The 13,622-nt window shown below is 49.9% G+C and overlaps 1 protein-coding gene across 1 annotated transcript in view; it reads right to left on the reverse strand.

Annotated features, from left to right (window-relative positions):
* The window catches only part of LOC120498256 (dynein heavy chain 9, axonemal-like), a 99,881-nt gene that overhangs the window by 66,806 nt on the left and 19,453 nt on the right, over positions 1 to 13,622 (reverse strand). Inside the window, exons 13-20 of the mRNA XM_039700772.1 lie at positions 13,054 to 13,215; positions 12,608 to 12,804; positions 10,105 to 10,267; positions 9,059 to 9,182; positions 7,772 to 7,914; positions 6,139 to 6,300; positions 5,122 to 5,355; positions 206 to 466 (exon numbers count right to left, since the gene is read on the reverse strand). Coding sequence (XP_039556706.1) covers positions 206 to 466; positions 5,122 to 5,355; positions 6,139 to 6,300; positions 7,772 to 7,914; positions 9,059 to 9,182; positions 10,105 to 10,267; positions 12,608 to 12,804; positions 13,054 to 13,215 — 1,446 coding nt within the window. The remainder of the gene's footprint in view (positions 1 to 205; positions 467 to 5,121; positions 5,356 to 6,138; positions 6,301 to 7,771; positions 7,915 to 9,058; positions 9,183 to 10,104; positions 10,268 to 12,607; positions 12,805 to 13,053; positions 13,216 to 13,622) is intronic.

Below are 13,622 nucleotides of genomic sequence, written 5' to 3' on the forward strand. Positions count from 1 at the left end.
CATTTGAGATTATCAAGTCCAACCTGTGACTAAACACCCTCTTATCATGGCACTGAGTGTCACATCCAATCCTTTTTTACACACTTTGGCACCAGCAGGGAGGAAGCTGGAGGAGGGACAATGCAATGTGCAGAACTTGGGCCATCAGATGACACAGCCCCTCTCCTCCAGCGAGGAGGAAAACCACTGGGAATCCTCACCCCACCTTGTTGAGGGTGTTGAGAGCAGCCTGGGCAGCTGCCAGGGCAGGCTCAGCCTTGGCCAGGTCCTCCTCACAGTCCTTCTGCTTCTGCTCCACCTCCTGGGCGATGAGGGCCACCCTCCGCTCCTCCTCGTCGGCCACCGCCTTCTTCCTGCTCACCTTCTCCGTCTCCACGCCCACCACCTGGATCAGCTTGTCAGCATCCTCATTCTTCTGCTTCAGCTCCACCTCCTGGGCTGCCAGCTTGGCCTTCAGCTCATCCACCTGCAGGGCAGAGATCTGTGGGACTGGGCTGTCCCGCCTGCTCCTCAGTGCCCAGCACAGCCTCACACCCAGGGACCCCAGGGCAGCGAGGGCCTGGCTGTCAGCAGAGCCATGGTGATGCCTTCAGTTTTATCTTCCACATTTCCCAGACTCTGCACTGCACTGGCACAGAACTCTGAACTCCACACCCAGTGCCAGCAGCTCTCCTCACAGCTCAGGCACACAGAACAATCCTTTCCCAGCCCCACAGCCAAGGACAGCGCTGCAGCTTCAGCCCCAAAAAGTGCAAACAACAGGGGATGGAGGAGAGCAACCTGGGAGGGTGGGACTGCATCACCTGCAGCTGCAACTGGACAGTGAACCCAAGGTGGGAATGGACCAAAACTGATCAAAGTGTGAGAACTCGTGACTCTGAGTCCATGCTGGGTCCTTCTTGGGTGCAGCCCTGGCTGGGCTCTTGCACTGCCCAAGGGGGATCCTTTGAGGCATTTTAATAAATCCCTGCTTTATTCTTTAGCTCTGTTCCAGGCAGCCTCTCTTTAGGCATCAGTTCCATACAGCCCAGGAGCCCCATCACGCAGCAGGCACGTGCAGAAAATCACCATAAACCCAACCCCATCAGCTTTGGGCACGAGCTCTGATGTCACAACCCCCCTGAGCAGAGGTGCTGTGCTTGCTGGGGAGGTGACAAGGCTACAGTTCAGCCTCACTTCAGCTTCTCGGCCTCACCAGCAGCAAACCTGGGCACGAGGTGGTTTGGAGCAGGATCTGTGCCCCAGGAACTCCTTGAGCCTCCTGCTCACCCCAGCACACCCTGCCCTCCCCAGGCACAGGGCAGGGGCAGCACCTGAGACCATCGGTCCTTCAGGAATCACAGAAACTTGGAATGGTTTGGGTTGGAAGGGACCTGATACCTCATCCAGACACCTTCCACTGTCCCAGGGACACTTCCACTGTCCCAGGCTGCTCCAAGCCCTGTCCAGCCTGGCCTTGGATGGGGATCCAGGGGCAGCCACAGCTGCTCTGGGCACCCCGTGCCAGGGCTTCCCCACCCTCCCAGGGAAGAACTTCTTCCTAACATCATTTTCACCCCAGAAAAATTGCAGGTGGCATCTGCTGACAGGTGCAGAGCTCCGAGGTTCAAGGGGCTTTAAATGTGATGTCAGATGAGCCTGAGAAGGGACATCCCCTCGAGCTGGCAGCCAGGAGGCCACCAGCACAGCCATGGTGGCAGCTCCTCACCCCCTGCTCACAACAGGAGCCCTCAGCAGCATTTGCACGGGGAAGCTCACACAGGCTCTCACTTGCAGACAGAAAACCTCCTGCTAAAATCCCCATTTCGGTGAATTTACCCAGGCTCTGGGCAGACCTCGGAGGCTTTCACTGCCTGATCTCAGGCTCATAAAGGTTCACTCTGAGCTCCTGGGGTGCATCTTTACCCACACAAAAATGCTCACAGCAAGGGAAGCCAGCCACTGGTTTTGGAGATACCATTTTGATACCAGAAGGGAGAGCACAGCCTGCAATCCATGAACTGAAGCTGTTGACATTTAGCACTGGCTTCACGTGGAGAGCAGTTTTTCAGGGCTCTCCACACGCCCTCCATCCATCGCCACCCCCTGCTCCTGGCTCTGTGGGACTGCTCTCACCAGGACAAAGGCACAGCTGTAAATCCAGGCTCACAGAACCCCTCTGTGTGACAAACCCAGCAGCAGCTCCTTGTTCAGCTCCAGCTCTCTGGGGGCTGCAGGAAATTGAAGCGGGCTCTGCTGATGGCTGATATGGCTGTGACCTTCTGCCCAGAAATCAGCTTTTGTGTGCTGGGTACACACACAATGCACACACAGGCGGCAGCTCCGGGGCTTTACAGGGCCAGGACAAAACAAGCAGGGGATTAAAATCCACGGGCACTCAACAGCAGCACAAAGAGCAGGTGTAAGCTCAGCTCCGGGGAGCACACAATGCCCTGCCAAGCTCCTCAGCAATGGAAGGGGAAATGGCTTTGTCAGGGTTTTAAAAAAGGAAGAATGCTGGAGAAGGATTGTTTGCAGAGGCCTGCAGTGACAGGACAAGGGGGATGACTTCAGATTGATGGAGGGCAGGGTTAGGTTGGCTATCAGGAAGAAATTGTTCCCTGTGAGGGTGGGCAGCCCTGGCACAGGGTGCCCAGAGCAGCTGTGGCTGCCCCTGGATCCCTGGCAGTGCCAAGGCCAGGCTGGACAGGGCTTGGATTAACCTGGGACAATAGAACGTGTCTCTGCCATGGCAGGGGGTGAAAAAGGATGATCTTTAAGGTCCCTTCCAGCCCAAAGAATTCTGTGATTCCGTGATTCCATGAGAAACCTGTGAGCAGCTTCCTGAGTGCAGAACAATCTGATAAGCAATTAGTAATGTGAGGTGGAAAGGGAAAGAGCAAAGCAAATGAGAAACTCAAGGGTAATGTGCTGTGACTTCATCAGGGAAAGGAAGGGAGAAGCCCTTGCCTACCACCAGAACAGCATGAGAAAAATTATTGAAGAGAAGAAAACCTGGAGGGCAGGCTCCCAGAAGACTCATTTTATCTGATTGTCCCTGCCTTGTTTCAAGAACACAAAATACATCAAAAGGTCAGCGATTAATTGATAGTGGCAGGCAGGCTGGAATCTGGAATGCAGTGATGCAATATTAACCACAGCCATCCTCAGAATTACTCAGCAATGGGTGCTGACCTCTCGGTGGCACACAGCACTCTGAAAAACAAATGACTCATCCCATACATCTTCCCAATCCATTATCTCCTAACGGGAAGGAGGCTTCAGCTTCCCTGAGTGCTGAGGATGCACTGTGCACAGGGAGAGCTGGTTGTACAACCTGCTGGAGGAGGAAAGTTGGTCAACAGCATCAAGGTGTCCAAATCTCCACAGGAAAGAAAAAAAAAAAAAAAAAAAAAAAAAAAAGGAGATAAAGGTAGAGAGGACCACAGTGAAAGGAGGCAGAGAGGTTATTTTGAAATGGGAGCAGCAAAGTAAAAAATTCCTGCAGCTCCTGATACAACAGCCCCTCGTGCTGAGGCCACTGAAATACAGACATACACAAACCTCATCCTTAACTGGGGCCTGGAGAATGCCAGTGATGAGCACCAGTCCCCAGAGCTATGGCACAGCCAGGTGATAGCCAGGGATCAAATTCCTCCCCCTTTACTGTGAAAATTCCCCCCAGCACAACCTGCAGGTGACACACCTGAGTGAGAGAGAGGACTCTTCACTTCCTCAGGCCCAAGACCAGGTATGTCCATGGGTGAATGTAAAGTTCAGCCTCTTAAACCCATGTTCAAGATTGAGCATGCTGGTGTGATTTCCAATACTGATAAATATCCACACTCTGCTTTCAAATCAACAGCAGTTTTGACTATTGCGCACATCTGGTAATTTAGGTGTTTAATTTTAGGCCCCCAGTGCTAATTTTAGATTTGAATTTGACATGTTTGCCCTCACTGCTCTGCATCTTAATTACCTGCTCAAGGAGGCACCTCTCAGCCCAGCCTCACTGCAACCAGACACAATCACTGCTCTTTCATCCCTCTTGGGATTTGATTTTCCCATCCATCCCATTGTCTCCAAGTCCCCCACCACTGCCTTGTGGCTCAGCAGGGAACCCTGCCCACACAGCACCCACTGAAGAGAAGCCTGAAGGATCCAGAAGGGTTCCCACGTGTCACAACAAACCCAGGGACTTGTTCTCAAAAGATTCACTTCATATTAGCTGCTCCCCAAAAAAATAAACCTAATCCACCTTATCCACCACTGGAAAATTCTGAAAAAACAGCAGCACCCCACAGGTCCATCAGAACTATGGCCTGCATGGGTGAGGTGGGGTTGTTGGGAAATATATCAAGTTTAAAATGTATAATTTTATAATTTCAGTCAGGTTTGTTTGCCTTTGTCCCCGGGGAAGAGAATTTATGTTTCTTTCCAGGGCATTGTTCCACCAGGCAAGGCCTGATGAATTTAACATCTTAACAGACTGGGAATAGCACAGAAGATACAGAAAAGATAACGACCATCAGCTCCAAACATCACCCCTGGCATGAATGGGAGTGTAGCAACAGATGTCACTGCAGAGAGGGTTGGGAAACACCCAGAACAACTTCTAGTCACTGCCAGAGAAGAGTGCCAGTGGGAGTCTTTCGCTGGGGGGTTTTGGGATCACTGATGTGCATTTCAGACCTGTGTTAGCTTTCCTTAAAGATGGATAGCATGATGGAAGGAAAAATGAACATCAGCCTCATTTTGTCAGCATGCACTGCTTAATTTTGAGAGTCTTGCTGGGGTTATTGCAGATTTCCTGGATGCAACTCCAAAAATCACTGACTGTCCTGTATTTTCTAAGCTGTTTTGTCACCACAGCTGAAATTTAACCATTAAAAGAGGATGGTGGTGCCAGCTGGATCCCAATCTCATTTTATTTACCGAAATCTTTCAGTTACCTCCCAAACAACAGAGACTGGGCACACACCTCTCCATTCTCCTTTCCAGTGCAGAGCATCACTTCTGTTCCTCCAGAAACCCAGCTCAAGCCGGACTAGAGCCAGGATCCAGCCCAAATTTCTTCTCTGTAAAACTCTTCCTTAAACCAGACAAGAAAAACAAGGCAAACCAACCCCAAGGAGTCCTTACCTGTGCAGAGGTGCTCTTGAGCTTCTCCAGGCCGTTCTCCAGGCGCTCCATTTTTGCCTTTAAATCCTTGTCCTTCCTGAGCAGCAGGCTCTGGTAGAGTTTGATTTGCTCCAGGAAGGACTTGGGGGTGGTGTAGTTGTAGCGGCGCTCGTTGCTGAGGTACAGCCGGGACACCTCGTTGACACTGATGTGGACATGGGCCATGAATTTGCTTATTGAATCCTTGACTGAATCCTAGAGGGAAGATGGGAAGATGAGGAGAAACTGTTTTAAATAGAAAACTATATATAAACACAGGTCTGTGCTGAATAGAAAGGAATTTGGTAACTTTTGATTCTGCTGCAGCACAATCCAGGGTGTAACACCTCAGCTGATCCCTTTTCACTGTTATCTCTAAAATAACTTTGTTGCTCAGGTACTTTATACACCTTTTTTATATCTTTTTATCTCACGCATTATCTTATTCCAAGCAATTTCTCTACAAAATAACAGCTCTTTTAAGTATAATTTTGGGCTTTTCTCCTGTACAAATGGGAAAAGTGCACACTCCTAAAAAGAAACATTGTAGGCTTTATTCTTCCTAAATCCTTCCTGAAAAAGCTAAATAAACAGAAACGAATCTCTATTCTAGTAGCAGATTGCCATCACTGAGAACTTGACCTATTTTGCCCTTGAGATTTCCAGAGGCTCAGACACAAGTGGGGAGAGAGCAGGTTATTTTCTGTGCAGGTTTGGGGCTGCCCTTGTGCTGGCAGAGCTGTCCTTTCCCTGGCAGTGCCATCAGCTCCCAGTGACACCTCAGCAGCTCCCAGTAAGACATCTTCAGCTCCCTGATGTTGGAAAATACAACAGCTCAAGACACGTTCCTAGCAGTCCCATCCTGTTGGTGATTTATACGCAGCCCTCGGCCGGCGATAAATGGTGCTCACCCGAATATAGTATATAAAATAACGTAATAAACCAGCCTTCTGAAACACGGAGCCAAGCCTCCTCACACAAAGCCTCGACCACGCTCACCTGCAGGGTGTCCATGTCCCGCAGGAAGCGGAGGCTGACGGACTCCAGGGCCTGGCGGGGCCAGGGCTGGAAGCAGTCCATGGTGGTGCAGCCGGCCAGCGCCGGGAAGCGCCGGCAGCGGAGGCGCAGCTTGGGGCCCACGGGGGACAGGCACAGAGCCACCTGAGGAGCAGGAGAGGTACTGAGGAGCAGGGCAGGCCCAGGGAGAGCAGCGCCTGCCCCGCAGCTGAAACGGAGGGGAAATTTAGTAAGATGGAAATCTGTTTCAGGTTTAGGTAAAATGTGCTGTTTTAAATAATTAAGTCTTTCTTAAATACTTGCTTACGTAGATATGTTGTTTAGTCTGTGCTCAAAACTACCTCTTCTACAAAAAACTTATACTCACAAAACTACTTTTACTGGGACAAAATAATGTAAAAAGAGATAAGAGAGGCCTCTTAAACTTTGAAACATAAACTACAAGAAACAAACAAAATTACTTAAGAGTTCTTTCTGTACTTTCTAATAAAAAACTGGCTACAAGTGTAACATGAAATTGATAAAATACATATGCATAAACTTATTATAAAACTCTATGCATATATATACAAGTAAAAGAGATTTTTAAAAGTTCAGAATTCTCAAAGGTACCCATGTTCTTTAAAAAGAATGATCCCCACATGCGTCCAGTGCTGTAATAAACATACCAGCTTTACAACTTCTACAAGTTGTAAACTTAGTTGTATTTTTCCACAAATCACAGCCCACCTCGGGCTCCATCACCCCTTTGATGCCTTAAGTTTTAGATTCTGTACTGCTTTAGTGCGTAGCTCTGAGTTTCACATGAAGTGTTGGTGAGGTCTCTTCACAGAGCAGCCAGACTGTGTGCACCAGCCAGCCTGCTTCTAAGTTTGTCATCAAAGCCTCAGGAATTCATCAAGGCTATTGGAACATAAATTGTGCTAAATTAAGAAAGAAGAGGCTGAGAAACTGAATACCAAGACCACAAGAACTAAATAAGAGGACTGTGAAACACCTGGACTGTAACCAACCACATACGCTGAGAAATGCAGAGAGAAAATGGGTGAAAAGACAAAGGCACCAATCAAGAACTGTGTGTTAGTAGTTTATAGAATCCATAAATATGTGTGTAATGTAAACAATAAACAGCCTCTGCTTGATCATATTGGTCAGCTGCTCAGGAGTCCTGGATTCCCACAATAGGAGGCAAAACAATTCCTTCTCTAGCTGGGGACCAAGGACAAATGATCCAAATCTCAGGCCCAAGGGCATAAACAATGTGGAATGAAGAGAGAAAACAAGAAGGATGGGACTTCATAACCTAAAGCTGTAATTGAACAATTAACTCCAATATGGAAATGGACCATGGATGGAAACTAAACTTTGTTTATGAAAATATGTCTTGAAGAGCTGGTTTTTGGCCTGGGTTCACAGAAAAACCAAGATAGGAGGGAGGCTTTGTACCCCCTGGGGCTTGGAGCTCTGGAATTTTGTCTTTCTGTCTAGGAAAAAGTACTGGAACTAGCTACTAAAACAGTAACAGGCTGAAATATTTGTGTGAAGAACACAGATAATCTATAAAAGGAAAAAGGCAAAAAATCATTCAGCACCAGCCCCTCGTGCTCCATCTCACCTTCAGCTGCCGTCTGACTCGCTCGATGAAAAACCTCCAGCAATTCTCCCTGGAATCCAGCAGCCCCCGGCCCCTGACTTCATTCCTCACACTGCTGATGATGTTTTCCACTTCATCATCAGGGAAGAGATCCGGGATTTCCCCTAGGAGAGGAGGGCATGCTTGGGTTTACACATCTGGATGTTGTTGTGGTCTCAGAGCAAAGGGAAGCTGCTGTCCCCCTCTTCAGGGGCTCAGGGCTGTCCCCTCCTCAGGTAAAACCCCTGCACCAGGTCTCCCTAAGCCCCAGAAGCAGCAAAGAGGCACAGAAGGTCATTCTGCTGAAAAATAAACATCTGTGAGAGCAAACTTCCTTATAAAACACAAGGGAAAGGAAGACAGAATAGAGTCAAAGTACAGAAAATCATATATATTTTTTTTTTTAGCTCTGCAGTCTAATTAGATTAAAAAATAAATATTCAAATCCCTAATAAGCCATATGTATTATAAAATCATTGTAGTTTTGCAAATTGTGCTGCTGATTCCTCACCTCTCCCCATCCCTGGTGGGACCTGACCCAGCTGGCAACTTCCCCATCCAACTCACAAAGAAGGCAAAAAGTGGGAGGGATGTGCCAGAGAAAATGGGGACATGCCCACTGCAGGTGTCCTCCCATGGTGCTGGTGACACAGCCTGCACCCCCAGAACTGCACAGGGATGCTCAGCCACACACACCTGTGCCGTGCTCTGCAGGGAAATGGAGCACTGGCGTGGACACCAACTGCCCTGCAGTGGTTTGGGTGAGCAGCACCTCAAAAACCTGAATGCATCTGGAAAAACGACAGGGAAAGGACTGGAATGGGATAAGCAGCCAGGTGACACACACTGACAAGGTCACCCCTTCATCCGCCAGCTCACAGGTACTCCATTCAAATCTTGTATCCAGAAACAACCTTAATTTCTGAGGTGGATGCAGGAGATCCACCGGTGAAACTCCTCACCTGGTGACAGATTCCCTTGGCTCTGCCCCCAACTGAAATACATCCCTTAACAACCATCTGCAGAATCCCATGCCATATGGAAAAACAGGTACAATCCATGAGGGAAGGACAAGAAATCCCCCAGCTGATGGAGGCCCAGGGAGGCCTTGGCACAGCTTTTACTCCAGAGCCGAACCTCATCTTTTATTCACCAGGAAAAACAACTTCCAGCAATTTCATCATTACCCCTTTGTATATTCCAGAATTCCAGGTGCTGCCAGGAGCAAACCTCCCCAGGAGAGGGGAAAGCAGAGCCCGAGGGCAGTACCTGATGCCAGGAAGTCGTTGACCAGCACCAGGAACTGCTCGTCCGCCAGCTGCGCGTCGCTCAGCAGGAACACGGAGCCCACGCTCTTCAGCCCGGCCTTCAGGTACAGGCTTGCCAGGTCTGCCTGCAGGGGGGACAGCAGGAGGGCTCACATGGGCCAGGCACAGAAATGGCATCCTTCAGAACCTGCCCAGTCACTGAGAACATCAGCACAGCTGAGGGCTGAGGCTCAGGGCTGGGGTGTTCTTGGCAGTGCCAGGAGAGCTCAGGTGTGGCTGCAGCCCTGGGCAGATGCTCTCCAGCATTTGCTTCTCTCCACAGCTGCATGTTGTCTCTGGGGTGTTTCAGTATCTCATTCAGGTTAGAAGAGCCCCCTAAGGACAGCATATCCAACTGTTCCCCCAGAGTGGCCAAAGCCATCACTGACCCATATCCCCAATGCCACATCCACTTGGCTTTTAAGTCCCTCCAAGGGTGGGCATTTTACCACCTCCCTGGGCAGCTGTGCCAGGGCTGGACAGCACTTTCAGTGAATAAATATTCCCAAATATCCAACCTGAGCCTGCCCTGGCCCAGCCTGAGGCCGTTCCCTCTGTTCCTGTCTCTGTTCCCTGGAGCACAGCCCGACCCCCCAGCTGTCCCCTCCTGGCAGGAGTTTTGCAGAGCCACAAGGGCCCCTGAGCCTCCTTTTCTCCAGGCTGAGCCCCTTTCCAGCTCCCTCAGCCTCTCCTGGGGCTCCAGCCCCTTCCCCAGCTCTGTTCCCTGCCCTGGACAGCTCCAGCCCCTCAGTGTCCTTCCTGTCCTGAGTGTCCCAGAGCCGTCCCCAGCACTGGAGGTGGCTCAGCAGTGCCAGCACAGGGCATGGGCACTGTCCTGGCCCTGCTGCCACCCCAGAGCTGGGTCAGCCCAGGTGACTTTGACCTCCTGCCCACCTGGGCACACCTGGGATCAGGGTCATCCCCCTCCATTCTCTTTCCCAACACACGACGACCCCTCAGGGCAACTTCTGCTCCTTTTTCCCTTCCCCTCCATTTCAAATCCCCCACCTTGAGGTCAGGGACGCCGTAGCCTTTCCTCAGGGTGATCTGGAAGACCTCCAGGGAGCTGAGGAAGGCAGCCAGGCGGGTCAGGCTCTGCTTGCCCGTGCCTCCCACGCCGACCAGGAGCGCGTTCCCCCGCGGCGCCTCCAGGACGCGGCTGATGCGGCAGCTGCACCCAGGCATACAAAACCTCTCATTAACAGCAGCATTTCCTATTTCTCTGCCCACTGCTTTTCAATACATATTTTATTCACTAGGAAATTGTGTTCTGAGCAGGGTGAAGAATGGCAGTCTCGGAGATGTGGCAGCAATCAATGCCCATCTCTGCTGAGACCTGTCCAGAAAAAACCTCAAGTTTGGTGGCAATTCAAAAGGTGCCCATTTTTATTTCCACCTGCCAAGTCCTGCTGGACAGAACAATGTTTTAAGTGAAGGCCCGGGTGTCTTTGCAGGGAGTGCAAGGGGAAAAGGACGTTACATTGACACAAAAACTGAGAGCAAAATTCAAGGCTCTGACGCCCCTCCCCAGAAAAGCCCCTCTTCTCAGGACTTTGGGATTTGTGCACAGGTGAGGAGCCCTGCTGAGCATTCCAGAACATTCACACCTGGCTGGCATGGCACAAACCTGCCTGGAAAACAATCTCTGTTCCTTTTATCCATACTGCCACTACATAAGAGTGAGATTTCCTCACTCTTACCATGAACTTGCTGTTATTTCCCAGGTCTGCTCCCCTGAGAGTCCTATGGTGAGCCCTGTCTCCCTTTTGTTCTTTTAAGCAAATGCTGACACCCCCACATGTTCCCCATTAGGTGAGGGGGGTCCAGAGGATCCCACCTGTGGAATCCTCCCTGTCCTGGGTCTGAAACACAAGCCCCATTCCTTTATTCAGCTCCCTTCACTATTTTCCTAGATTAACCTAATTATTTTTCATTTAAGACTGTCAGAAACACTGCCCTGCTTTATTAGAGCTCCAGTATTTCATAATCTATGCACAGACTCTGACCAATTTTATTATAATTTAATAATTTCTGTGAAATTATTTCCATAAAAGCAATCCAGACTGTGAGGAGAGCTTTAGCATTGCTGCTCTGAATTACCCAGGCCAGCTCTGCCCGTGTCACTGCCTTGATGTGCTCCCCAGGGCTCCGTGCTGTGACACAGCCCTGGATGAGGTGACTGACAGGTATCCCCCATGGCCCTACACATATTAAGTCATCAAATGTCTTTTTTGCTTCTTTTTTTTCTCCCAACTGAAAATCTTCAGCAAATTCAAGCTGACATTCAGAAGCTGTTTGAGATGGAAGAAGTTGTGTATTTCAGCCAAATGCAATTTCCAAATGCAGTGAATGAGATTCACTCAGCCCCAGTGAAATCGTGAAGTGCTGCTGGATGCTCAAATCCTGCTTTCCTCATTATTCTCAGTATGAGCTGGAGGGGTAGTGCCGTGTTTTGCAAATTCCAACTGCAAATCCCAACTTATGCAAAGTGCTAGAGGAGCACAGGGCCAATATTGCTGTCACCATTCTGCAGGCAGTGCAAGCAGGAACACTCATGGACAGCAGATTCCATGGCCCCTGTGGATGGAGGAGGGAATGCCCGGACTGTCAGGGAAAATCTGCCCCAGCCCAGTGGTCAACAACACAGGTTGGGAGCACTTGAACAGACAAATTGGTGTGTGTATTAAAAAAATAAATTATCTATATATACATTTGTGTATATATATACTCACATTTTATATATATACACGCACACACATATATATAAATATGCAAGCTGCCAGGTCCAGTGAGAATTAAAACCACCCACCCTGGCTGCAGCAGGTCAGGGGTTTCCTTCCAGCTCAGAGCCCCAAATCTGCACCTCCTGGGACAAGGTTTCTGTACAAATTCAAGCTCTGATTGCCATGGCAGCTCCATCTCCTGAAGCCACCTAAGGCCAGCTCTGCATCCCAGCACCCAGAAGTGATTCTGTCTCTGCTGGGATTCCCCCAGGCTGTGTGAGAGCTGGAGGTGCCCCCCAAAGCATGTAAACAGCTTCATAATAATCAGCAGGAGGCTTATTTTCATATAGTCCCACATGTCCAATTTCCAGCTGGAATCCATCTGCACCTCCAGGCATCTCCATGCGAGCAGGTTTTCCAAAGGATCAAAGCAGTTTAAATGCCTCCATCCTTTAAAAGTAGCAGGCTGAATGCACATAATCTCACTTTATACAGAGGAAAATCCCTCTAAGGGCCTGTGTAAATGTGGCTCTAAACCAGCAGTCAGCATCTGGGGAAAGCCCAGTACAACCAGCTCTGTCCTGGCTGACAAGGGAAGACAAAAAAGCACCTGAATGTGGTCACATCTGAGAAATGTTATGCAGAGTGCAGGATCTGGCACTTGGCCCTGTAGAACTACAAATTATTTGCCTCAGCCCATGGGTCCATACTCCTACATCCTCCAGGAAACCCCACAAAACCATCTGCACAGACAAATGATGGGGGAATAAAGGCAGAAAAGCCCTTACACGTGGCTCATGGCATCCTCAAACAGTACCAGGTCCATGGCAGCGTTGACTTCGTTGTAGTTCTCCAAGGCTTCCACGAGGATCTGGTTCAGCTCCTCCCAGCTCGGAACTGGCCTATAGCCAGGCTCCCCGAGGCCTTTGGCAAAATGGCAATAAATATTCATGTGTTTGGCCTGCTCTAAAGTGTCCTCAATGTCCTGTGAAAGAGAAGAAAACAGAGAACAGATGCAGGAAAACCCACTGCAGCTCTGAGCCACCTTCCAAGGGAACTGCGGTGTTCCAGCCTTTTTATGTCCACAAGGTTGCACCTGTGTGTTGGAAAAGGGGAAACAGGCACAGGAGTGAAAGAGAGGGAAAGGAAAATCCCCAGGACTGATTTCCCTTCCAATAAACCCATTCTGTTCCATTCTCATCAGAATCAGACCTCATCAGACCTCCACACTTACGTCGTAGCATTTCTTCACCATCTCCCGCTGGATTTTATCAAAAGTGTCCCAATCCACCTCCTCAACCATCCTGTCCCGGTACACCCGGTTTGACTCGTGCAGGTAGAGCTTCACCAGGTCTTGGGGCTGCTTCAGACATTCGGGGGTAGAGAACAGCAGGCCCTGTGGGGAGCAAGGACAGCCAGGAAGCCCAGGCTTGGCTGGAGGGAATCCAGCCCAGCACCCACCAGGCTGAGTCCCCCTCACAGCCACCTGCACCTGAGCAACCCCAAACACCCAGGGAATGTGTCCTTTGTGAATCCAAAACTGCCAAAGCTGCTCCTCAGCCCAGAGGGGTTTGAGTTGGAAGGGACCTTAAGGATCATCCCATCCCACCCCTGCCATGGCAGGGACACCTTCCACTGTCCCAGACCCAGTGTCCAGCCTGGCCTTGGAGCAGCTGCTCTGGGCACCCTGTGCCGGGGCTTCACCATCCTTTACAGCCAAGAATTTCTTCCCAGGATCCCATCAAAACCTACTCTTTGTCAGTGGGAAGTCATTCTCCTTTGTCTTGTCCCTCCCTCCCTTGT

Source organism: Passer montanus, unplaced genomic scaffold (assembly GCF_014805655.1).
Source record: "Passer montanus isolate IOZ18808 unplaced genomic scaffold, ASM1480565v1 scaffold144, whole genome shotgun sequence".
Classification (NCBI taxonomy): Eukaryota; Metazoa; Chordata; class Aves; order Passeriformes; family Passeridae; genus Passer; species Passer montanus.